The sequence below is a fragment of the Molothrus ater genome, chromosome 8 (genome assembly GCF_012460135.2).
Source record: "Molothrus ater isolate BHLD 08-10-18 breed brown headed cowbird chromosome 8, BPBGC_Mater_1.1, whole genome shotgun sequence".
Lineage (NCBI taxonomy): Eukaryota > Metazoa > Chordata > Aves > Passeriformes > Icteridae > Molothrus > Molothrus ater.
Window position 1 is genome coordinate 20,754,015 of NC_050485.2, and position 25,933 is coordinate 20,779,947.

Sequence of the window (25,933 nt, forward strand, 5' to 3'; positions counted from 1 at the left end):
AATTTAAAAAGTTATAAATCTGCCAAACTTAAATTAAAATTGAGTGCAAGCTTAATTGCATCCTCTTAAGTATTGCTGAAAGCTTAACACAGTGGATCTTTAAATACATTAACAGCTTGTAAACACATGAATTTTTAAAACAAATGATAGAATAACATTCCAAAAATGTCTTTTAGCCTTTCATCACAGTCTTATTTGACAAACTGGAAGTATGATAAACCAAGTTGGGTTTAGGTGAATCCAAGGTTCTGAACAGTTGCTGTGCTGCCTTCTGGTTTGCCCAAGTTCAGTTCTTCAAAGTTCGGTACTAAACTTCAGATTTTCACAACTGAGCAATTATGAAAACAAACTGCACGTTAATTACTTTGACATCACAAAACCCCCTTTGAATTGTCTACTAAAGCAGAAATCTTGGAGACTGTCATATATCCTAGTTGATGCCCATAACATTGCACATTTCAGAGGGTATGAAGGGTCTGAGTCCTTGGGTCTAAATTCCTCTGGAGTTCTTGTGCTTAATGGGTCCTCCTGGCTCTAAATACTCAGTGGCCACTATTCAAAAGGAAACATTTCTCAGAGACTCTAATGTAGTGCAGTCTAACTATATCTGGCATAGTTACATGCATATGTTTCAACTATAACATCAAACTAAAGCTTTATTATGTGTTTTGTTATTATTTATGATTTTTATGATTCTACTTGTGTGTTCCTGTAAATACATACAAATACTTCAAGAAAATATTATTTGTAAGGTTCATATAAAAAGAATAGCAACAGATACCAGTTATTGGTGAATATAAACCCTTTACAAGGTAAATACTAAAACCTTTGGGTATTCAGAACTAAAGATAAACCTACAAGGAACTCAAAAATGTCTTGATCTGGGAATGCACAGTTCAAAATTAAACAACCTAAAATTTGGCTTGTAGTTATGCTTTGAAATAAATCAGCAATTACATCAAATATATGCTACTATTTATGGTAGCCAAGTAGGTTAAACTGTTTGCTTATTTACAAAAAGCCCCTTTTGAGCAACATGATGGGAATTGAATTTTGACCCTGTTTTGAGCCTGAGGTTGGACTAGAGACCTCCTGAGGTCCCTTCCAACCCCAGTGTTACGAATATTCCCAAAACTGCTGCTTTTGAAATGGCTGCATTTCCCTACCTCCTGCTAGAAAAAAAGGGCTGTGATTGCAACCATTTAACCTCTTGAAAGCAGCAGTTCTTTTTCACTGTTTATAAATATCAAAAACAAGCTGCTGTAGGGGAAATGTCAGACCAAACATAGTATGACTGAAACATTATGTAAAATAACAAACTTCTTGGAGAAATAGGAAGTAAGTGTCTTAGTTCTACACTTCCTGAAAACAGTAGAATGTGGGACCTGGCTCTTTGATGAATTTTCTATATTACAACATTTTGTCAGACATTCTAAAGGTAAAAAATTAAAAGGAACGTGGTGGATAATGGCAAAGTAAAATGGTTGCTCCCAGAAGGCACAAAGTTGTTGCTTTAATTGTCATTAGCATTTAGACCACATTCTTAGAGTGGTTTCTGTTATACCTGTGTTTCACAGAGGCAGTCCCTAAATTACTTCCAGGTTTATCAGTACAGCAGTCTTAATGTCAATGTACAGCTTGTATTTGTTGAGTGAATTTAGCTGAACAGATTAGAAGTGGGGCAATTTGATGATGGGAGTACTGAGATTCCCTTCTGTTACCCTATATATCAAACATTTCTGTGTAGACACTGGGTTTTGTGGTGACAAAGATGTCAGTTTTTCATCTTCAACATATTTTGAGAGTAACTTCTCAGAGTTCATGCTGTATTTTGTTTCTGGAGGTGGAACTGGGCGAGTTTATGAGTCTGTCTAGAATCAGCATGTTGACAGCTGTAATGGAACTCCTCAGGGCTGTTGCCCTTATTCCTCACAGCCAAACCTGGCAATGACAGCTGAAGGGTTGGGTGTTTATGGGCTGCCAGAACTGGCCCATGCCTTGGAGAACTGCCAGTTAGTCTGCCTAATGTCACAGGAGCCTGATTTTTAGATTTGCTGTTGTTTTGTTGGCCTTGTATTAATCCTTTAATTCATGTATTCAAATAAAAGCATTCCAACAGATTTCTCAGTGCAAGCACTTGGCAAATGCACTGAAGCATTGGTGTAATTCACTTGTGCATGCTGTGGGCAGCCAACCATTAAATGACAGATTTTCCTTGGGTCAATACCATACATCCTGAAAATTGGGTCCAAACCATCTTGAGTTATGTGCTCATGGTAGCATTTTGTTATAACAACCTTATTCTGTGGGTCAGGCTTGTTCCCTTTTCTTGCAGATTTTTTGTTTTCTTTGGTTAGCTTGTCTTCTGATCATGCCCATAACAGGGGTACAAACCTATTATTTGCTAATGCATTCTTCGATGAATTCTTGGATTCTTCCTTTTACTGGACTTTGCCCTGAGATGTTGTATCCAGTTCCCCTTTCAAATAAGTAGGAGTTGTGTTTGAGAAAGGGTAGTAATTACATTGGAACAGACACTAATAGGCAGCAATGTGGATGCAACAGGATTTATACGTCCTGTTTTATTGGGAGAGGCGCTTTAGGGGACTTGATTTCTGAAGAAATTGATAATTAGTGACCCTTTTTAATCTTGAGTCCTGTTCTGCATATATTTCATCAGGAAGGACTAATTAAAAAAAGTAGTAGAGATATTTGATGACAGCTCATGAGGAAAAACTGGTGGTTTAATTATACTAGGTGCAATTTCAATGTTCAAATGTCTCATGTTTCCTGTCTGTTGTAATAAACAGAAAATATCTTGCAGAAAGTTACAACAAACCAGTTTTACACATGCAAGAAGCTACAGAAGGGTTGACATAAATTGCAGATGTCAAGGTTTTGTTATTGCATTCAGTATGGGGCAAGTCCCAGTCAAATAATTTCTGAGCTGTTGTGTAGTAAGGCTTGTGGCGTGAAGAATACACTACAAATGTCAGATGCCAAGGAGTAGAGGGTGGAACCATGGTTCAGTTGGTGGGGTAGAGATGCAACTGCTTCAGACTCGGTCTCTGTGCAGTCTTTGGGCCCCAGTGTCCCCTGGCCTGGGGGTAGGCAGGCTGGGAACCCCTACTGGGGCTTTGCTGGCCTGGCTGGTCCAGGAATGCTCCTGAACACATCTCCCTACTCACAGGTGATCTATGGCTGCTCAGATGGGCAAAACTGCAAAACAAAAGAGCAGACCCTTTGAGTAGTGTCTGTACCTTAGCAAGTTTCCTTTATGTTTGTCTTAAATATGAACGTTATTATGGAATATAATGCTCCAGTATTGTTCTCTGGCTTATTTGTAGCTATCTTCCCTCTCCCACTGAAAATATACACTTGGAGGCTGCATTGTGTTTTCTTGTGCTAAAATAAAAGGAGTCATTCTGCTGTGCCCAGGAGGGGTTGTTGGATTTGAATACTAATATCAGACTGCAATAAAATTCAGAAAGACATTCTTCTGTGAGGAAAATGCAATTTAATTCTTACAGAAGAAACTAATTAAGTCAGAGGCAAATGGTTCTGTGATTCTGAGGCTTATTGCTAATGCTACTGGATGTTACTTTGCTTTGGCTGTTACTCATGGTAATGAGAATGTGGATGTTTAGCACGGGAAAGATGCCTGGTTTCCTTTCCACTACATTAGAGAAAAATAAAAAAGAAGTATTTCTTTCTTCTTTTGTATCTACTGAAGAATGTATCAGTTATGCCAATGGCTCAAGCAGTTATTATTATTATTATTATTATTATTATTATTATTATTATTATTATTATTATTATTATTATTATTATTATTATTATTATTATTATTATTATTATTATTATTATTTCATTTTAAAACATACCTCAGAAGATCCTCAATTTCAGTTTTATAATGAACTTGGGAGCTGTGTAGTAGAAAACCACTAACTGAATGGACACTCTTAATAACATGTAGTGTCCCACTGACAAAGCTTGCTTCAGTAAAAATCTGCAGACTGCACCTATGAATTATGATGTGAATGTGTGCAAACTGTATGCCTATTCAAAAATAATTGATTGTTTGGTGTAAGGAGTAAATATGTATTCAGATTTTTAAGATAAATGGGAAGGTGCTTTGTAAAATACAGAGTACAAAGGCATCTTTACTTTTCAGCAGTTTAAATTTGTGTGACACATCAATCTATGTTGCTTTCTTTGACTATATTAATGTATGTAATATATATGTATTTTATATTTCTTATTACTCAATGTATCTATCATGCAGGTCATTGTTTTGTGATTAACACTAACTGCATTTCTGTGCTGTGTCAGCAGATCTTTTTTCACATTTGTATTGTTTTCTTTTACATAATGTGGAATAATATGAAAAATTCTCATGAATTTCTCTCTGTTTCAAGAAATGAACTTGATATGTTTGTTAATATGAGGAGCAACTGGAACTAATATGTTTATTTCTTGTAATGGCGTTTATGCAGGGACCTTGAGATCATGCACATTATGCTTTTATTGTTACTTTCTCAGGTCCTTTGTTTTTCTAGCCTATGTAAAATAACATGATAAAATCTTAGCATCTGGGAAAGTGTTGGGCTTTTCAGTCCAGATACAAAACCAAAAAAATCAGACTGAACAAAAAGGAGTAATTTCATTTATTTGGAAGTAACTTCAGTCAAAATTGCAGGTTGGCCTAAATTGCTTAATTCTTCTTGGAATAAGCACCTGAAGTATTTATTTTCTCTCTCAGCCTATACAAAGGTCATTCACATGCCAAGATCTCCTCCTACCAAAATACAAAATTGAGATTTACAGAGGTGGAAGAGAGAGGAAAATCATTTGAATGAAAGCTGCATTCTAAAACTTCAGTTGCTTTTGAATGATCATCAAACACTGATGATGCTGATGTAATGAGTCGTAGGACTTGTCCTTTGGATTTGCAACCTACTAAATAAACAAGTAGAAAAGAGTGACTGAGAAGGAAAGCAATTTAACTCAAATTGCTGTTCTGAGTATAACAGGTTCTCAAACACATACCATGTAAGATTTTTGCGGTTTTTAGTCACAATTTGCTATTAAGCTCTTTGGCTCTTTTAGCTAATTTGTGCTGCAGTAATGTTTGCTGACTCAAGTAAGGTAGGAGCCTTTTTTATGAGAGATGCTGTACAAGCACATTGTGAAAGCATGCAAGCCCTGGAGTGTTCACAGTCCTAATAGAGAGTGAATGGTAGAGAAACAATGGCAGGGAGGTGTGGAGCAGTTTTCCAAGCTGGCAGCAAAGTTGTGAGCGTAGGCATAACTGTAAGAAAAGTGCCCACTCCATGAAGCTGTACTAAATTCTTTACAAAACAGATTAGATTTAAAATATGGGGGTTTTTTTTGTGCAATATTTATAATTTCTGTTCTAGCAGAGTCTTAAACTGAGTTTATTAAAGACTGTTTTGCAAGTAGCAATGGACCAGATCTGACATTGTTGTTGAGAATAGTACGAAATAGCACATGGGACCATTAATTTGTTTTGCTTTTCTGCATGACTTGTACTCTGATAATCAGGCTGAATGTTATTGGGTCAGCTGTTCAGCAGACAGAAAGTAGCATGGTCTAACGATTATGATTATTGATTATTGATTATTTTTTTCTGAGAATCATTCTCATATATTATTTGAGAATTTTGCATTTTTTGTTGGTTTCACAGGAATGATGTTTAGTATTTATAGTATTTGAGTTTGCATTTTTTTGCATATATAAGATGATTACAGGTAACTTTGATGGTGAAATTAATGATATTTTATCTTATTAGTTCTTAAATACCAGATATTAAATGAGAATCAGAATTTCTGTCTACATCTGTCACCTTTCTTATTTTTAACACAATTCAGCAAAATCTTAGTGGGTCTTGGATCTGATCCACTGGAATCTGGAAGTGCATTTAAACCCCACATTTTTGCCTAGTCCAAGTCTCACCAACAAACATTCCACAATTTCAGAGACAGAAGGAAAATTTTCAATAACCAAAGAACTGAAATGTAGCCCAGCTCTGTTGCATATTTAATTAGAGCAGACCCTGCAGAGTACTCTGAAGATAATGAAATTCTCATGTGCTGGAAATCTCTGGAAATTTAGTTTCCTTTTAAACTGGTACTTTTTAAACATGTAATCTGAATATTGATCTGATTGATCAAGTGAAGGTAAGGTGCTTCATGTAAGACATATAATAGTTTAGAATAAATGGTCAATAACTTTCCTTTTTATATCACCATAAGTTCACTTCACCAGAGATCTATTAGATTGTAGATTTTTATTAAATAATATTAGATTTTTGTATGCTTTTCCCCTCTAGAATATTACTCAATATGAGCTATACTGTTTAATAGACAAGTCCAGTTGCTGTCTTTTTTTAGTAAAGAAATGTTTTATTAAAAAGAATGTTAAAAGCAGTTTTATGTTAAAAGACACCTGTAATTAGTTGCAGCATTTGCAGGCAGTTTGTTTTTTTTTCACAGAGAATAATGAATATTCAATACTCTTTAATTGTTTATTTTAAACAGCTTAATGAGCTTCACAAAGGCAGGAAAACACTGAAAAATGTAAGCTAGAATCATAAAAATGCTTTGATTATATTTTCTCACTGACTATCAACAACCTCTGAGTGAAATGCTTCATGTGATTGTGTTTTTCAGTAGTGCTGGTGACACAGCTTTTCTGAGAGCTGCCCTTCTGGCAGTGGGAAGGGGCTGACACCTCTGTGCAGCGGGGCTCGTGCTGGGATATGCAGACACAATTATCACTAAGGCTGATTATTCGGTGTAGAACACTTCAGATGTGCATGTGAGAAGCTGCCTTTTGGGAGTGAGAAAAAACATCCCAGGACTTTTTGAGCACTCTAATCAAGAAGATGGTTTTGCAGCATTGGTTTCCTCTCAAAAGCTGAGACTCTGCAGTGGCAAACAGCAACAAAATTCCTTTACACCACTGTGGTCTGTTCCCTGCATTTAACTTCTAAAATTCTGTGCTATTAATATAAATATTTTTTAATATATTCTCGAAGGGAGATAGACCTCATATGGATCATTTAGGAAAAAAACAACTATATGGATATCCCTCAGGTATTTTTGAGTGCAATGTTAAATAAACCAAACCATAAAGAGCCATAAAGAAAATGTGTTTCTATTTGCAAAGTTATACATCTGAAAAATGAAGAAAAGGAGCATTTGTTCCTTAAATTACCAAGTAGAAGCATGGCTACATATTCAAAAAGATGAAGGTGGTTTCCAGTACTGCCACAGATTCCTGTTTGGTTGTGTTTGAAAATGCAGATGTTACGTGCTGGATTACTTATGGTTGGGCATAATTCTAAAAATTAAGGCTCTATTTGATGCAGATTTATAAGATCCACATAGAATACAGAAGGCAAACCTCACAAAAGGTTTTCAAGCTTAGCTCTAAAATACTATTTTTATGATACCTGGAAAACTTCAAGTTGGTAGAAAATTGGTCTGCTTTTTTTTAATGAACTCTATCTTTTCTATGTAGTGAAAAGGAGTAATTCTTGAATTAGCATACAAAGTAATCTTTCTAAGGAGCATTTTAAGCTTTTATTAAACTTTAACTTTTTTTTTTTCCCCTCTACCTCCCCCTGTCCCAGGATGCCTTTGAGGTAATGGCTGAGAATTATGAATTCAAAGAAAATGAAATATTCTGCCTGGAATTTTTAAGGGCAGCTTCTTTGCTGAAATCTCTTCCATTTTCAGTAACCAGAATGAAAGATATACAAGGGTTGCCCTGCATGGGAGACCAAGTCAGAGATATCATGGAGGTAATGTACTTCTGAATTATCTGCCAATGGATTCTTTTACAGGTCAGCATTTCCAGGTCATGGAGAGGAGCACTGGTACATCTATGTGTGTGTACAAACCTTCTGCATTTCCTGTAATACAGTGTGTTATCTATGCTTCCAAGAATGAAACTATTTTTTGAAACCTTTTGTCATAACACAAGGCTGTGTCATGGAACCCCCACTCTTAGGAATGAGGGTAACAAGTGAATAAATACAAGGCAATAAAGAAAGCAGTATCAGCTTTGCATGTAATTTCTAAGGGCTCACTCTGATTTGGATGCAACAGTTAAACTGTTAATAGTTTTGTTCATGTGACTTCTGCCCTTGGCAGCATCACTTCACTCACCTGAATGCTTTATTAGAAATATGTTTTTTGTGGAAGTGGTAAATATTTTAGTACTTTAATGCTAAATCTTACCTTGCTAGGTTATAGCAAGTTATATATAGTTATAGGAGAGCCTTTTAGCCCGGTGATGGATGAACTCTACATTCCTACTGGAAATTGGAGTATTCCCTGCATTTTTCTTTAGTTCTTAGCCTTTTCAGGACCCACATCTCCGAGTGCTGCTGCTCCAGCAGGAGCTGCTCAGGGGTCATTGCTGAGTGCTCTGCTTTGCTCTGGCTCCTCATTTCCCCATTCCACCAGTTAAGAATGCACCCTCTGAAGTGCTTTTAGTACCTGCTGTGTGGGGGCTGGGATTGCAATCGTGATCCCACAAAAAATAGGATGGTTTGTTGGGGTGCTATTGGTGGTTTTCTTTGTTAGTTTTATTTTTAATTTTTATCAGAAAGACTAAAAGAAATGTACACTCCAGAAAAAATGTATTTGTTCATACAATGGTCTTACTTTTGAGAGTAGAAAACATAACCAAATAATGAAATCTAATTTTCAGGACAAGTCATTGATAGCTTGTGATAAATAACTGCTTTCTGGCTGTGACTTTATGAGCAAATAAGTACTGTGAAATATATTCCATGGTCCCAGTTTCTACTTCATCCTTGAGTAAATTTATGAGTAGATAAGGACTGTAAAATTTATTCTGTGGTTCCAGTTTCTCCTTCATCCTTCAGCAATTTTCTTTCTTTAGAAGGGTTGCAGAATTTGATCCTAAGGGAATAAAACAATATGCTTGCTAGGGTTTCTTTTATTGATTAATAAATATTGATAAAACTTGATTTTAGATTATTTCACTAAATCTTATAATTGTAATAAGATCTTAAAATGGATTTTTAATTTTTTTTATAAGTAATATTTTTCTTTGTTTAGGAGATTATTGAGGAAGGAGAGAGTTCTAGAGTTAAAGAAGTGTTAAATGATGAGCGATACAAGGCATTTAAGGTAAATCCTTTGAGTTTTGTTGGTGCTGTTAAAAATTTCCCTCCTTTTAGTAGAACTTGGACAAAGCCATCAATGTTATTATAAATGGAAAACCAATATCAAGTACAAAGAAGGATAGGTCTTGAATAAAAAGAAAGGGATATTGAGAAAAGGTGACAAGGAATAATGTGAAATATCTTTCTATTTTTAATTAATGTGATGTATACATAGTTGCTGTTAAGTGATGTAATGCAACTTAATGTGATGTTGGTTTCATTTTTGCCGCATCTGTTTATACTTCTAAAATTACTTCATTTTATTCTGGAATTAAGAAAATACCAGATGAAGAAGATGACTCAGATCTATTGTAATTCTCTTTTGTATGAGGCAGGAGGACTGGAGCTGTTTCTTCCTTAGGCACATTGTAGAGCCTTATTCACACAACTTCATAGTTGCAGGGAATTTAAACCACATAAATACTGCAGTTCCCATTACTGAAATATTTATTGAAGTCTCCATTGGAAACGTCCAAGATGAACAAACATTTTTAAAAATTTTATCTGCATTTTTGATCTCTATAGCTACCCTCGGTCTTCAGAAAAATTAAAACAGAGTAAGGGTTGTTTAATTCTCCCTGTCATCACTCAGTTTTGCTTCAGCTATCCAAAGGCTCTTCCATTCTCTCTGACCTACAATGGAAGGGTGTTCAGTGACAGCTGTTGATGCCACCTCTAGTGATATTCAAAGAGGTGTAAATTCACATGTACAGCAGGATTCAAGAAGCAGTCTTGCTTATTAATGCATGATTGCATTACAGCATGATTGAGGAACAGCTATTAAATCTTCAGGGTTTAAAAAAATCTCTTGGAGATTAGAAAAAAACCTATTAGGAGACAAATTGTCTCAAATATGCTTTATACCTTGTTTCACATACAAAATTACAACAAACTTAGGTGGCTCTACTTCTTAGCTGAGCATACATCTCAACATTTTATCTAAATTAGTTGTAACCAGTTGTTTCCACTGATTTTTGAAGAATCTCATATTAGTGAATTCTTAGATTTTCCTGTTTAGCATAGTCCTAGTACCTGCTGCTTCACTTATCATTGGCTTGAAAGATCACTGCTGGCCCCAGGGCCATGGTTATCAAATTACTGAATTAAGTTATAGTCAATGTTTTAGATGTAGGGACATGAACTGACGAGGTCAATTTGCTTTCTTACAGAAGTGGGTGCCGCAAAGAGTGAGTCTGTGTAATTGGTTTCACCAGCTGAAAAGAAATGGGCTCCCTGTTACTTGTGCTGCACTGCTGGCAGCATCTCTAGCATCTAAAAACATGCTAAATAACAATGGATCTAAGTACAGAAAGAAAAAACCACAATTTTGTTTTTTCCCCTAAAGCTTTGGGTGCATAGAATCCTTTTTCTTTAGTTCTTTGTCTCAGTGTTAATTAAGTCTCCTAGAATAATTTAAAACCCAGTAATAGACACTTTTGAAAATATTTCATCACTAGCAAAAACATTGAGATAACAATCAAAGTATTTAAAGAATTATATCCTTTTATAAGCATCCCATGATTCAGACAAAGAGTAGGTAATTTCACACATTATATACAAAATGTAGGGCAATTCCTATTTAATATTATAAATTATTTTAATTTTTCACTTTAAAATCTTAATTTTTTCAAAGGAATTAATATATTCACAAAACCACAAAATAAAGCTAGGATGTTTGGGATTCAGAGGTTGTAGATTCAATGGAAAAGAGTAGTTATTAATGTCTTACACAGCTGCTCATTGAATTCCATAGAAGTACAATGCAAGGTGGAGAGCTACAATATTGACAAACTGAACATAAAGAACATGATTTTAGGCAAACATGAAAGTTTTCCCTCTTCTTTCATATCAGTGTTCATGTGAGATAGCAACCCAGTGAATCATGCTTACAGCTTCTGCTTTACATCCTTTTGTGGGTAATAACTTAGTGAACAACATTACTTTGTAATAGATGGAATATGACCACACAAAAATTTCCGGTGGACTGTTAGATTTTGGGGTGTTTTAGGTTGGTTTTTGTGTGTCAGTTTTTTGGTTTGTTCGGGGATGTGTGGGTTTTTGGTTTTTATTTTGGGGTGGTTTTTTTTTTTTGTTTATTTTTTTTTGCTTTTTTTGCCTTTTTTTTTTGTTTGGTTCTTGTTTGGTTGGTTGGGGTTTTTTTTTTGCCTTTTTTTTGTTTTGAGAGCTGGTAGTGCATACAGCCATAATGTCAGTCAAATTCTGAATATAAAGTTGTGACATCTCTCGTTCTATCCCATCAGTGTCAGGGAATCGAATTACCTAATGTCACTGTTTGATTTCTATTAAGAAATGGAGTGAAAAAAAAAACTTATTTCAAATCTCAGTTAAAAGTGTACATTTTAGGAAATTACATAAAGGTGCTGGGACTACTGCTATATTTTTGTTTGGATGTCATGTTAATGAGAACTGTCCATGTATAAAACCAGTTCTGTTAAATGTAGTCATGCAAAGAAGGGAAGCTGAACCTTTAGGTTTGTATCACACTCTTTGTCTTCAGTGTAGGCTTAACTCTGCCCATTGCTTTCCCTGAGGAACCTTGTTGTTGCTACTTATTATTAATTCACTGCTGCTTTAGAAAACAACACTGAAATGTTTTTCTACTGACCTTAGCAATTTACTTCAGTCTTTGGAGTGGGAGTGAAGACATCTGAGAAATGGTACAGAATGGGTCTGAGAACTGTGGAAGAGATAAAAGCTGACAAGACCCTGAAGCTGTCAAAAATGCAGAAAGCAGGTAAGGTGAGAGTGTCATAAAAACTTGTATCTCAGTACTCTAAGAACTTGATAACAGAGTCACAGGGGAAGGCAAAGCTCATTTATACATTTGTTCTCTTGCTGCAGTCTTGTGAATACTGAATTATTAGGTGAAAATATTTGGAACAGCTGAGCTCCTAATTAAAAATGGTGTCATTCAAAACATAGGAATATGCATATTTTTAAATTGCTTGCACAGATACCAAATGAAATCTCTTATATACAAAACTATTAATGGTTCATTATTGCACAGGTTGTGAAAAAATTACAAAACTGGGAAAGCCCAGAACTACTTTTCAGAGGAGATCTGTCCCCCTCAAGGCATCCCTAATTTACTGATAAATGTAGACTTGTAATAAAGTAGTTATAAAATTTTTCTACAATCCTAGCACATCTTAGCTTTAAAATGTTAAATGTGGTCACATGAATAATATTTCTTCCCCGCAGATTTTGTGTGTTCACACTGTTTCCCTAAATAAATGAACTAATTTAAACAAAGAAATTAGTTACATTAAGGAAAACATATTCTATAATATGACATTAAAATAATGTAACTTTATTTTGCATTAAATTTGTCACCTCAGGCTCCCTTGGATCAGATTTCTTGTATTTGTGCTCTTTTGTCCCTCTTTATTTTACATGTCGTATTGAAATGTGAAGCAAGCTGCCATACTGGGTACTTTCAACCCGAGCTCTGTGATCAGAAATAAGATAGCTGGGATATTTCACATACTTCTGGGCTCTATATTTGTGTAGAACACCATTATTTTGGAAAGACAGCCTTTTGAAACAGTTCATACAAAAATGCCATTGATGGGAACTGATAGGGAAGTTAGAGTAATTTATAAATATTCAGGTCCTAAGAAAGTGGAGAATTATTGTCGTTGCTGTGTTGACAAATTACATGACAAATTGTAATGACAAAAATACATATAAACTCTAAGGACAAAGATGAGGTAAGAAAGAGTCTGTCTCTGGCCTGTGATCCCTTGTACCCACACCATCTGTGATTTGGGCCTTGAATAATGGTGTGTATATTTTAGTATTCTGTGGAGTGATCAGCACTTTTCCCTTTTGATTTCCAGGGTTTCTCTACTATGAGGACCTTGTTAGCTGTGTATCTAAGGCAGAAGCAGATGCAGTGAGCTTGATTGTCAAGAATACTGTGTGTACATTTCTCCCAGATGCTTTAGTTACCATAACTGGTGGTTTCAGGAGGTGAGTAAAAAAAAATGAGATCACTTGGCTGTTTTATGCAGGTGCATACAAAGAGATGTTTGTGTCTTGGAAAAATCAAAGAAGCTTTGTGGGAAAGTATCACAGTTTGTTTTCAACATTTTTGTGGGTTTGTTTGTTGGTTTGGTTGGTTTTTTTTGAACAGGAGAGCAGTTCTATGACAGTCCAGGGTTCCTGTTTTTTGTTGCTGTAGATGGTTAGATTTACTGCATCTGAATTCCCAAGGCTGAGACTATTGTAAGGCCATGCTTGAAGGAAAGATAAAACAGGCTTAAGGCTGTCTGGTTTGTACTGTTAGAAGTATACTTGGAATAAGCAGTTACAAAAATGACTATAAAGCACTGACTAAATTAAATATATACTAACATCTATATAGATGGGATGATCTCAGAATTCCTTTCCTGGTTGATTTTTATTACAAATAATTTTGGTCTTGCTCTGCAAAACTAAACCCAAAGCTGTTGTTCAGAAAAATACATTATTTCAGCACTCACTTGAGAGGTTTCTTACAGCCACACAACACGGTACTGAGACTAGGAATGGTCTTCGGGAGTTCTGCTTTCCTTGCTCTACTCTCAGTCTCCCATTATGTCCTCCTTGTTCTACATGTTATGCTCTTAAACCAAAAAAATGTAGCCAGTTCTACCTCTTGCTGCTGAACTTGATACTTTGTAAGACTTTGACTATATTTTAAATATAAAAGTATCTTTGAGAGATACTTCTTCTCATAAAACTCAAAATACACAATTCTGTGACTCTCATGCATCTAAAACTGATATGAGAGCAAAAGACAGAAGACTATTATTCATTAATGTATCACCTGTGTGTTTTAATATTGTAAACCTAGATAGGTCAGACTCAATCCAGTACTAAATTAAGACCTTTTATAATTTATAATTTCTACAGTACTGCAATTGTGTTGAATATTTTTATCATCTTTGTCCCTTTTAATGATATTTATAATTATTCATTGTATATCCCGTATTTATTGTAGGACTGTTAGTAGCCTCAAGCTACATAATTTCAATAAAACTGTGTGGTCAATAAGAAGCATTAGGCTAAGTAGGAACCCTGACCTGAGGTTTAGGAACAAGGTGAAATTTTATGTTCAAAACCTCGTGTCATCATTCTGTGAGTCTTTGTTTCAGAGACACGTGGTGTCTCTCAAGAGAGTCTCTGTTTAAGGGAATCTTTGTTTAGGAGACTCTCCCCACTGATGCAAATCAGTCAGAGACCTTGTGTTATTGGTAACTTGGATGTAATTGATTAACACATCTAGGTGGGTCAGAGCTTTACAGGTTATTTACTGAAAAGTCCCAGTTTCTTCTAATGTAATGTATTTGTGAGCTTTGCTGGTAGCATAGTTTGCAAAGTTTGACTCACAAATCAAATCAAAGCCTTTAGTGTTGCTTATTGTTGTGGGGAGATATGATAGTCATTCTCTTTTTTATTAAGAATAAGCTTTTGTATCTCTAAATGGGTGTATCAAGGCAGAAGAGAAATTATTTAAGTATCTATTGATGCCTGCTAGTGGGTAATTCTGTATACTAATTACATGCCTTTAACTGTACAAGAATATATTGAACTATAGGTTTCAATATGTCAGTCCTAATGGTATTTTACCAGCCCATGGAAAAGAAATGCTGCAGTGTAGGATTTGCAGATAACTTGATGGATTGAGATACCTCTTTCAGGCACCGATATTTTAATTGCTGAGTTGCAATAGGGTTGACTACATCTGTTCTTTTTTGCCTGTCACCTGTAGTGGAAATGCTCTTCAGCAAGAAGTTTGTGTAAGCTTAGTAGTTCACAGTTTTCAATTACCAAATTATTTTTTGTTCCTTTCATCATTATATAAATATTTTAATAAAATAGGCAAGCTGTATCATTTAAACAATTCCCTCATTCTACACCCTGTACACTGCTGTTATAAGAGGAAAAATAGCTCATGATTGCCCTGAATGATATATGGATTCCCCAGGCCCCAGATTTGCCTTGCTTTGTAGTCCTGTTTCATAGCTTGGGAAGAAATTAACAGTTGATTGTTTTCCTCCAGATTTTTGGTTGGAGAATTCAAAGTCATGAGTCTCATAAACCTTACTATGCAGGAGAACTGGATGAATCAAAACAAGCAGAACTTCCATAGAGATCTGCAGCTATGGAGATGCAATAGAAATGAAAGATGAAAGTAGAGATGAAAGTTACATTGTTTTCCCTAAATCTATTATGTACACACATGGGTAGATATATTTATTGTGTTACTAGATATTTTCCTTTAAATTCCTGAAATGTCAAGAGATCAGATGATAAAGAAACTCTTTAAATCAAAATTAAGAAGCATAGTACAAAGCTAAAGTAACTAATAGGTTTTTGTTCTGTTTTATTTTAAATGCCAGCAAACTTGTTAATGGACTTTTCTTTGGATTGATTCATCTTTCACCTCTAGGCTTTTGTATGGCTTATTTTCCTAGTCTTCTAAAAATTAAAAGAATCATGATGGCAACCCTTCATATCTTTCTAATTTGAAATAATTCAGGAGCAGAAATTAATAAATTAATGAAGTCTAGATAAGTTTATCCCTTGTTGCTTTCCTACAGGAACTGCTGTAAAACATTCCTTGAGTTTCAGTAGGTATAGTTTCAATAGAGATGTTGAGAGAGTTTTTCTTTTTGTTTTTCTGTCAACCTTTTCCAACACTTATCTGGGTCATTTTGAAACAGAAATTGCAACATTGTAATGCGTGGAAATACAGAAATAGAGGACTTGTAGTTATAAAATAAATCACACCCATATGGTGTGGAAGGTATTTCATTTTCTATTCAGGTAAGGTGTCAGGGAGGGTGACTGCAGAGGAAGAATCAAAGATGCTGATAGTGCAATATAAATCATGCCACAGACAACGTTATTAGAAAGCCTGAATTTGCCATGCAAAGTCTGTTTGAATTGGCATAGTATTATATTCAGTGCTCAGCCTTTCTTATTTTGTGATAAGCTAATGAGACAAATTCTGAGGTGGGGAATAGCACTTCATAGGTTACACAAGGCCCCGAGGGTGAAGTATCCCTTCCTACATAAATAGGGGCCCTGGGATGGGGAGAAGAAACCCCTTATTCTAATAAGCAACATCCCTGATCAATAATGCACTTGTCCCAGCTATATCCAAGACAGGAGTGTAGTTTAGGCTAATGTGTGTTATCACTTTTAAATGAGTTAAATTGTGGACCTGACAACTTCTTTTTCCTGTGGGTATTAGAAGAGTAATTTTATTCCATGAAGAGAATTAAGGAGATTTCTGTAGTAACGGCATTAATTCATTTTGTGGATATCACTGCATGTTACAGAATATTTTATTCCTATTAGCAGTATGTTAATGCCTTTAATAGTAATACTAGCATTGTTGTAGGGTCATTAGTAATGACAAGGCACTGGAGCATTATGATATTCTGTAAGATCCTGGGTTTTAGCTAACTTGATTTAGCTGCTGATACTTGGTTTTGCCCCAGTATGTGATCTAAATTATAGGCTTCATAAGAGCTTGGAGGAAACACTATATCCTATGTGTAGTTTATGGTTTCAGTCTCTTTACTGGTTGCTCATATCTCAGTACTGATACCCACAGCCTCCAAATTTGGCTAGAGAAGTTCAGAAAAGGATCTAGAATAAGAATTACATACAGTAATAAGAATATTATATATATATATGTGTGTGTGTGTGTATGTATATATATATATATATATATAAAAGAACTATGTTTTCAGAATGGTTTTCTGTGTGCCCTGTCCATATGATTCACAAATTATTTACAAATTAGGGTTCAGTTTTATTGTGCTGGATGTAACAGTTGTGGTTAGCTCTGCAGCAGTAGAGTTGTTTCTCTGTGTGAGGGCATGGTTGCCATATTATCCATAGGCACTTTTTTTTTTTTTAATTATTTAGAGATCCTCTTAGTATTATGATTTCACTTGTCACTTTCTCAAATACTTACTTAGACACACTCTTGTTGGCTTCTCCAACCTTAGCCTTTAGAGAAAGTGAAGTAGACTAATGAGAGGTTTTGTTTTGGGTAGTTTTTCATATTGCAGATCTGAAGAAGCTGTTCAAGTGTCTTGGGCATTGCATCCTGAAGAATAACTAGTGTATCTTGTCTTTTTTTATCTTTATGGGAGGTTAATTTTTCCATGCTTTATCAGTCTTCAAGGAAGTTATATTCCCAGTCTCTCTTATTGTTAATTCTGTCCTAACATGAACCTGAGTGTAGATCACTATCTCCTTGCTTGAATTTTTTATCTTTTAGAAATGAGGATTTGATACTCTGTAACATTTGTAGATAAGAATTATTAATAGAAAAGCAATGAAGAGAGCAAAGGATATGGTGACTGTGTTTGTCAGGCACCACTGCCATACTTTTGGATATTACAATGCAAAAAATTCTTTCCTGTGTGCAGTGACATTTCCTACAAGGCAAAGGAATGCATAAAGTAATGACACGGGACAGGATTCTGCTCTTTCCTGTTCTGTACCAAGAAAATAATTTAAAGATATATCTTCGTTCAATCTTGGAGATATGATGAAATAGCTGAGACAAAGAAACACTTTGAGAGATTAATTTAAAGGTTCATGCAGTGATAAATAACCAAGGTTATTGTGGCACCTTCGTTTCAGAAATAAGACTTCTATATGGCATGTGGAATCACATTTATCTAACTGTGCTGGCACATGCTCATAAAGGAGAGACTGTGAGATTGAGTGTCTGAAGAATATTACACTTTCCAGGCTTTGGAATATACACAAGACTCTGTGCTTTATTTAATCGAGCTTGTCATGTGGATTGTGGCTGAAGTTCTTGATAAATCACTGAACATCTGATCACAAGTTCTGATCCTGATAAAAAGCTCCATTTGACCTTTTGATATTGGATATTCCTAATAACTTTTGGAGGCTGTAAACGTTCTGCAATGAGGTTAGAATTCCTGACATAACACCAAATTTTTTCAGGTTCTCAGAGGAAATGTATTTGAAGTGCTGTTACACAAATTATTTTCTTTCTCCTCAGATCTAGGATTAAAATAGTGCAAGGACTTACTTGCTAAATTAATAGAATTAATTTTGCAAAAGATTATTACGGTAAGATTTTAGGCAAACTTCTAAGCAGAGATTGCTTATTCTACTTTGGTTTTTTCACTCTGAAACACAGACTGTGGTAAGAGAAGATATAAACCATATCCAGGTACTCAAGTCCAAATATTGTAATTTCTGCTCACTTTTTTTCTACTGCTGTTGAAAGAATTAGATTTTTTTATATGCTGGTATTTAATTTTTTTTCCAGGGAGAAATCTGCTCTAAAGGAGTTGTGAGGCAAGGCTGCTCGCTGAACATTCAAGCTGATATAGTAGTTTGCACACACTCAAATTTAAGCAGATCCTGCAATAATCTAGCAATTATTCCAGCAACGGACTGGAGAGACTGCTTGGCTATCATTCATGAGCACAGCCTTTCCTCTGCTAAACTGTAGCCAACTTTGGATGAGAGTTTTAACCTGGAGATGTTCTAATCTGATCTGGTTTCAAAACTTAGTAAAACAGCTTTGCCTTGGCAAACTCCCTAGGATTAGAAATGTTTGAACTCGAGGTATTGATACACTGCAAGTAAAAATATTCTCTGGCAGGAGTTAGAAGCACTGCAACTGTGAAAGAACAGGGATCATCACAAGTTTCTGCTTTTAATTTTTAATCCATTAAAAATTAAGTTGGGAAAGGAGAAAATCTAATTAATGGCTAGCCAAGTCAATTTAAAAGATAATCTATTGAAGTATTTCAGATACTTCCTTTTGTCATTAGAGCTTTGATTATTTTCCCAGTCATTTCATCTATTATTAGCCACAATGAATCATGAAGTAGAAACTGATGAATAAGGTATTTGGGAGTCATAGACAAAAAGAACTTTTTAAGAATCCATGAAACTTAATAAAAATTGAGCTTTCAGCAAGCATATACTTTGAAAGTCTTTCAAAAACTTGTTGATTCAAAGCTTTTTACATGCCCTACGCTACTTGACCCTTTCCTACTTTTACAGACTTTTTAGCTCATTAGAAGGATGCTGTTTTGCTATGTGCCTCTCTTATCTCTAAAACTAGTTCAAGTGGTGGATCAAGCATAGAGCTGGAAATGGAGGTGGCTGATTTCTGCAAATCCAGAAGTTTTACACTCTGTATGTAGAGCCAGAAAATTTCCTGCCTTAGTCTTACAGTTTCTATGATCACCCTTTACCTTCTGGAATGCATTTGTAAGAGCCTTTACAGTGCTTAATGTTTTCTGTTTCCTATCAAGTCTGATGGTGACTGCTAGTAAGTAAGCCAGAGCAATACAAATCACGTTATAAAGCAAGATATGAAATCTCAGACTCTTTAACAGTCCCAAAATGATACAAAGGCTCTTGTATTGGTGTTTTCTTTTTAGGCTTAATTGGAAAAAATGAGATTAAAAACTGAAACTAAGGGTTTCTATATCATTGTGAGGCAGTCAGTCTGAAATTTTAGTTATGATACATGATGAGATGTGCTACCATTTTAATCTAGACAAAATTTTCATTTGAAACTGATGAAAGTTTTTAAAGTTACTGCATTGATGGATGCTTTGTGCTATTAACAATATTTCTTATTACAGTGTATAGGGAATATTGGAGTGGAATTTTCAAACTGCAAAGGCAAACTTGTGTTGACAAAGCAGCATACTCCAGGTACACTACTAGAAGAAGACAGGGAATTATCTCAAAAATAGCTTATTTCTTTCCACATCTTCATGTCATGTTCATTGATATCCAAATGAATTGAATGTTAAATGAAAAGCAAAGTGAGCAGTTACTAGAAGACAGTTTATATCTGAAAGAAGAACAGAATGACAGCTAATAATGTTATTTAAGCATTTTTTCTCCTTTTTGCTTTTTTTTCCCTGATTTGCCCTGTAAGGTCACTTTCAATCATTTTTGCTATGTAAGGGTCATCCATTTGGCACTTCTAGGTTTCTAAACTATATGGAAATGTTTGTAGAATGCTTGCCACTGCATAAAACCAAAATGTTAATGGCTTCACTAAGTCAAATTAAATTTTAATGGCCATGGTTTAATTTTTCTTTCAGCCCATTCACATCCTTTAAGCAGCATTAAATGTGATTCAGTTGTCTCCTAATATCACAGCTGACCTGAATAGCCTTTTCAATTAGACTTTTAGATGAAGCAGATCTGATACATTCTAAATAAATAAAGATCTCTTTTTATTGGTTAAATGCTGATATTCACAGCTCATTTAATCCATTTATAGAGATGCAATGTCAAAAGAAGAACCTTTTTTTGTGCAATGCTAGTGATAATGTGCAGAGATGAGACAAAAAATTCACATCTTTGTTTTGTCAGTGAATGGAAATTAAGGAAGAGTAACTCAAAAAGATCTATTTAAAACTTTAAGAAAGATGCATGACTGAGAAGTGATGAAATTTTTTTGACAAGGAGTCACACATTAAAAGCATTTTATGAAATGGTGTGAAGAATAGTCAGTTAACAATGCACATTCCCCTCAGAAAATTATTCTAACATCTTACAAATAATCATATACCTAAACAGTAGATGTCCAATGTTTTTTAAATTGGTTTAGTCTGTACTAATGTAAAATGTTTTAATTTAATCTTTTCATGGGTTTAGTGTTTACAACATAGTATGCCTTTTACACACACAAAAAGTGAGAGAAATTGTTAGAAATCTACCATAGTTTGTTCAAAAGCATCTTTGATGTCTCCATAATTCTGTTTGATGTTTGTTCTCATTTTTGGATGAGTGTCTCAAGACCTTCACTATGTAACAGAGATGATTCACTGTGATAAAACCTGCCCTGTGTATGAGGGCAGGCATGGGCAAAGGGACTTGTGGGTTTACTGCTCAGCGTGGGACCCAAGAAAAGCCATCTCAGGCATCTGATGTGCAGAAAGCTGAGCTGAGTGATTTACACTGCCTGTGTTCCCTTCCCAGTGGCTTTGCTTATCGAAATGCAAGAGAACAGTGCTGTCCTTAGCTAGAGTAGGTTTCAGCACTGAGTTCAGTTTTGCCATTTTGGGTAGCTTGTGTGAGTGTCAGATGATAAGTTACAGCTAAGTTGCTTTCTCCTGATGTGAAGTCCCAGCACTGAAACAAACACCAATCTCCCATGACAGCTGGCTCATTAGACCCACCTAAGTGGAAAGGAGCAGTGACAGCTGTCAGTACCAATTACAGCACCACCAGCTCCAAACTACAGTGCCTTCTGCAGTGCCACTCCTAAAGATAATATACCATTGGAATTCCAAAAATGTAAAACTCATTTTGCATTATTTACACAATTTTCTGGACAAGTTTTGCCAAAATGAATATTTTGAAAAGTTATAAAAGGAGTATGATACAATTATTTATAGTCCTGCTTTATCAATGAATATACTTAATAATGCATATCCTACTGACCATTCCCACTTTAAAAGGTTAGCAATAAAAATTGTGGTTTTTATTATGCTAGGTCAACTGAAAAGTATTAATTCATCATTTTAGAACAATTAGCATATGCAGTGGTGGTTACTATTTGCATTATGGAAATTAAACATGTAATTGCTAAGTTCTGGTATGACTTACCTTAAAACCACTGCTCTGGTGTTTTGAAAGGGGAAATGCTTTGCCCTTCCTTGAACATTGAATTTGTACATTCCTCTGATGTACAAATACATAATTTTCAGTGAGTGTATTAAATAAAATTCAGAAAAGGTCTTTTTCACAGGACCCAGACACTGTTGCTGAGACAGTCTGAATAGGACCACATCATTAAAAACAAAAATCACATCAAGTCTGACTGCCCCAGGTATTATTATAACACATAATCTGGGGCTGAGGCAGGGAGGCAGATTGCATGATACAGAGCATGCTCTAAAATTGATTTATCAGTATAATTTAATAAGCTGCATTAGGGTTGAACTGTTGCTCTTTGAATGTTCTGGTAGTTTGGGAATGGATTAGTGTGATAAGGCATGGGCGAATAAAAGCTCTTATGATTAAAAGGGAAGCTGTACAAATAATTGGTACCTAACATTAACATGTCCAGATATGTATTCATAGACTGAAAGAGCTTCATTTGCAAACTCTGTAGAAAGAAGGACAAGCAGCTCTTTATGATAAAAAATTGTGCAAGATCAGAGATGGTAACTATAGGACTTTCTGTAGTAGAGTCATGTTATATGAGTTGCAATGAATTTGAGGTGTATAAGATAGGGCTCAAGCAGTTTGCCAGACTTGTTCTTTCTTGTGCTACTGATATTAGGTATATTACATAGGGAATATGATAAAGGGAGAATATGAATAAGTAATTTCCACTAAGTTTTTAATTTTATTGTATGCTTCATAAGGCATAGACAGTCTAAATTCTGTGAAGATTTGATTCATTCTTTTTGGAATTTTAGTGGCATTTCAGTGATGTTTGGTTTGTTGTTTGTTTGGTTTGGATTTTCTTTTTAGTTCTAGAGGATAGGAGAATTTGTATATTGCTGTTGGGGAATAGGTATTGCAGGCCAAAACATACCAACAGGATTATGGAGCAGCTGTCTGCCCAGAAATGAAATTAGTCAATGAAGTGAATCATACATTTATGTTTAGGGTTACTTCTAACGTATCTACCAAAATATCTATGACTATTGTTTGTTTTCTGTGAAAATTTTCAATTCTCAATGAAGAATTGTACAGAAATGTAATTATTTTCCTGATAGGGGCTATAATTAAAATGGTTTTTTTTCTTTAGCAAAATGAATTTTCTAGTTAGAATTTCTCTCTCATTATTAGCCTCAGTTATAGAAATTTCATATTGATGTGATGTCATTTCATCTAAAGACAAGGGATATGCATCTGGAAGAGACAGAGGTACAGAAACCTCTGTGAAGCGTCACAATGCCTTTGCAAGATCACTGAAATATTTTGATTGAGTATTTAGACAACAAATTGAATTGACAACTTGTATTAAAATATTTCTGTCTCATTTATTTTCAACTGTCCACCTAAATCCTTTTGCTTTTTCTCATTTTCTTGGCCAGCTTTACTAAATCCTCTCTGTGAATTATAGATTGAGTGATTAGAGAGAGAATACACAATCAGCTAAAATTATCACTCAGAATTTGTACCAAAACCAAATGTTTCAAGTTGTTAGTGAGGGGTTTTTTCATAAAATGTTTGTGTTTTTTGCCTTTTACATGGATATTATGGAGAGGCATCATATTTTGAAGTACTTCTCTCAAGAGTCACAATAATTGGAGAGTCTCTTATAGACATTTGACATGAATTCAGTTAATACCATGCAGAGTTTTCTGAAATGCTCAGCCAGTGAATTTAAATGGATCAATTTTAATACTTAGGCCAAGAAGCATGTTCAAGTATAATATTTAAAATATGCTACTTGAAAAGTATTTTCCATATATGGATGAGCACCTAAGTATCTTACAAGTTGTCTCACAAATAAATAGCTCTAAAATAAAATATATTCATGATACTACATAAAACTGGTAAGTAAAAAATCTAAAAGTTATAGGGCATTGGGTACAAGGAGGACTTTTAAGATAGTGGAATATACTAACGGACAGATGAGGAAGCAAAATTAAAAAAAGACAGGAGATTTCAGATAAAGTAGTAAGATAAAAGAGAAACATAAAGCACAAGAGGTCAAATCAAAGCTATACATGGCTTTGATGAGATGGAGATGCCTAGTTTGATAGTTTCTTTTCCTTACATGTTATCTATAAAATAGTTTCATTGGGGTTCACCTGCTATGAAGAGGATGCCTTACAAAGTCGAGGCCACTCAAGGTGGGAATGGAATGAAGAGAGACAGAACAATTGTCTTTGTAACAGTAAGAGACTTGCAGATGAAAGTGACATTCTTCCTAAAGGAAAATCATCAGAACTCTGCATGAAGGGTAGTTGGAACAAAACTCTGGCAGCACTCTTAGACTAAGTTCCCAGCAGTAGAGTCAGCTCTAAGGTAACATTAATAGGCCAAGGATAGGGCTTGGCTATGATTAAGAGGCTTAATTAATGTTAATTAAGACAGACAGAATAGTGCTAATGATGCTTAGCCAGCTTTCTGTTAGACATATCTAGGTGCACCAGGAAACAAGTGTCTATTTCGTGTTTTGTTGCACACAATGGTACTTCAGCATCTCTTACCTATGATTTGCAGTGCCTGTGCCTAAGTGATTCAGGAGAGAAATAGAAATTATTTAATACATTTTGTCTTGTGTGCAGTGTTTCTTGGATGTGTGTTGTTTTCTCTGAGAAGTTTCTGATGCCTCAATGGTTTTGAGTGTATTTCTTACTATTAATATGCTTTACACATAAGTGTCTCAGGGCATCTGTGTCAGAGATGAAGTTCTGAGAATTTTGCATTGTCTTAGTGAGCAGTTACTGTGACAAACAATAGTGTTCTGTGGCTCACCGTGTGCAAAAGAGTTCTTCAGGTTCAGGTGCCACATGGTTCAGAGATTGCAGAAGCAAATACTTGATGTTTAGAGTCAAGAGATCAAAAATCTGTTTTAATTATGCTACATATTGCACTTTGTAATTTTTTCCATGGTTCTGTACCCAGGAACCTGGCTTGAAAACAGGACATTTATAGCAGAGTTTACTTGTTGCTGATAGACTCTTTAGCAGCAGTCCAAGTTTATTGTAGAAGGGTTAGTTGCTGTAAGCATGGTTGACAGCACAAGTTAAGAATGATGTTTCCTGTCAGATAATCATGAGAAAAGCTGCAAACATCGGTGACCTTGCAACTAGGGGATACGTTTTGCAGACCCCTGTGAGCAAGAGTAGCCGCAACATTTTAATTAAGTGTGATGTGATCTTGCTAGTGGTGTGGTGACATAATAACAAGGAGGTAGCTGCTGGTTATTTTTTTTTTTTTTGTTACAATATGAGTCAGGCTATTTTCTACATGTCAGATAACGGGAAAAGACTAAAAAGGTTTACAATAAATCATGTATGAAAGGCATAAATTAAAAGATATAGTCAGAAATAGTCCTTTTAGTTTGGAAGTGGTGGAATGTATTATGGATTGTTGCTGTACAGTGGGAGAGGTAGATGGAAATGTTTTAGGCAATCTTTTTGAAGAATGGAAAATCAGCATTAAATAGCAGCAAAATCTAATATGACAGATTTGGTTATCATCATCTGCTATGATAACTGTTCTATCATACCACTAGGGCCTATCTTGGAAAGCCAAAACTCAACCCCACTAAAGCCTTGTGGATTGCTTCCTCTCAAATATGTACTTACAAACTCATGCTTGTTCATAAGGTAATAACCTTACATGCTTTATCTTGTGCTACTGATCAAGGATGGCAGAATATTTTCCTTTTATCTTGGCATATCTTACAGCTAGAGACAGGTCTAGTGGATAAACACAAGAAAAACATCCGTTTATTTGGTCCTTTTACAGTGGTTAATGTGTCCAGTTGCACCTAATTTGTTTACCTTAGTGATAGTATCGTCATTGGATACAATATCCAATGGGGATGTTATGTATTTGCTATAATATCCTTATTTAATTTATGAAATGTCTTGATGTTGTTATAGTATGCATTTTTATCAGTAGAATAGATGGTACTACACCCACACTTAGCCAATGTAGATTTGACCCTCACCATTCTTATCTTAT

General features: G+C 35.1%; 1 protein-coding gene across 2 annotated transcripts in view; it reads left to right on the plus strand.

The window, feature by feature from the left end:
* Positions 1–25,933, plus strand: part of DNTT (DNA nucleotidylexotransferase) — a 100,566-nt gene that overhangs the window by 33,930 nt on the left and 40,703 nt on the right. For both annotated transcript variants that reach the window (XM_054515589.1, XM_036386212.1), the window contains 4 exons: positions 7,658–7,828; positions 9,117–9,188; positions 11,855–11,978; positions 13,084–13,216. In XM_054515589.1, the coding sequence (XP_054371564.1) occupies positions 7,658–7,828; positions 9,117–9,188; positions 11,855–11,978; positions 13,084–13,216 (500 nt within the window). The remainder of the gene's footprint in view (positions 1–7,657; positions 7,829–9,116; positions 9,189–11,854; positions 11,979–13,083; positions 13,217–25,933) is intronic.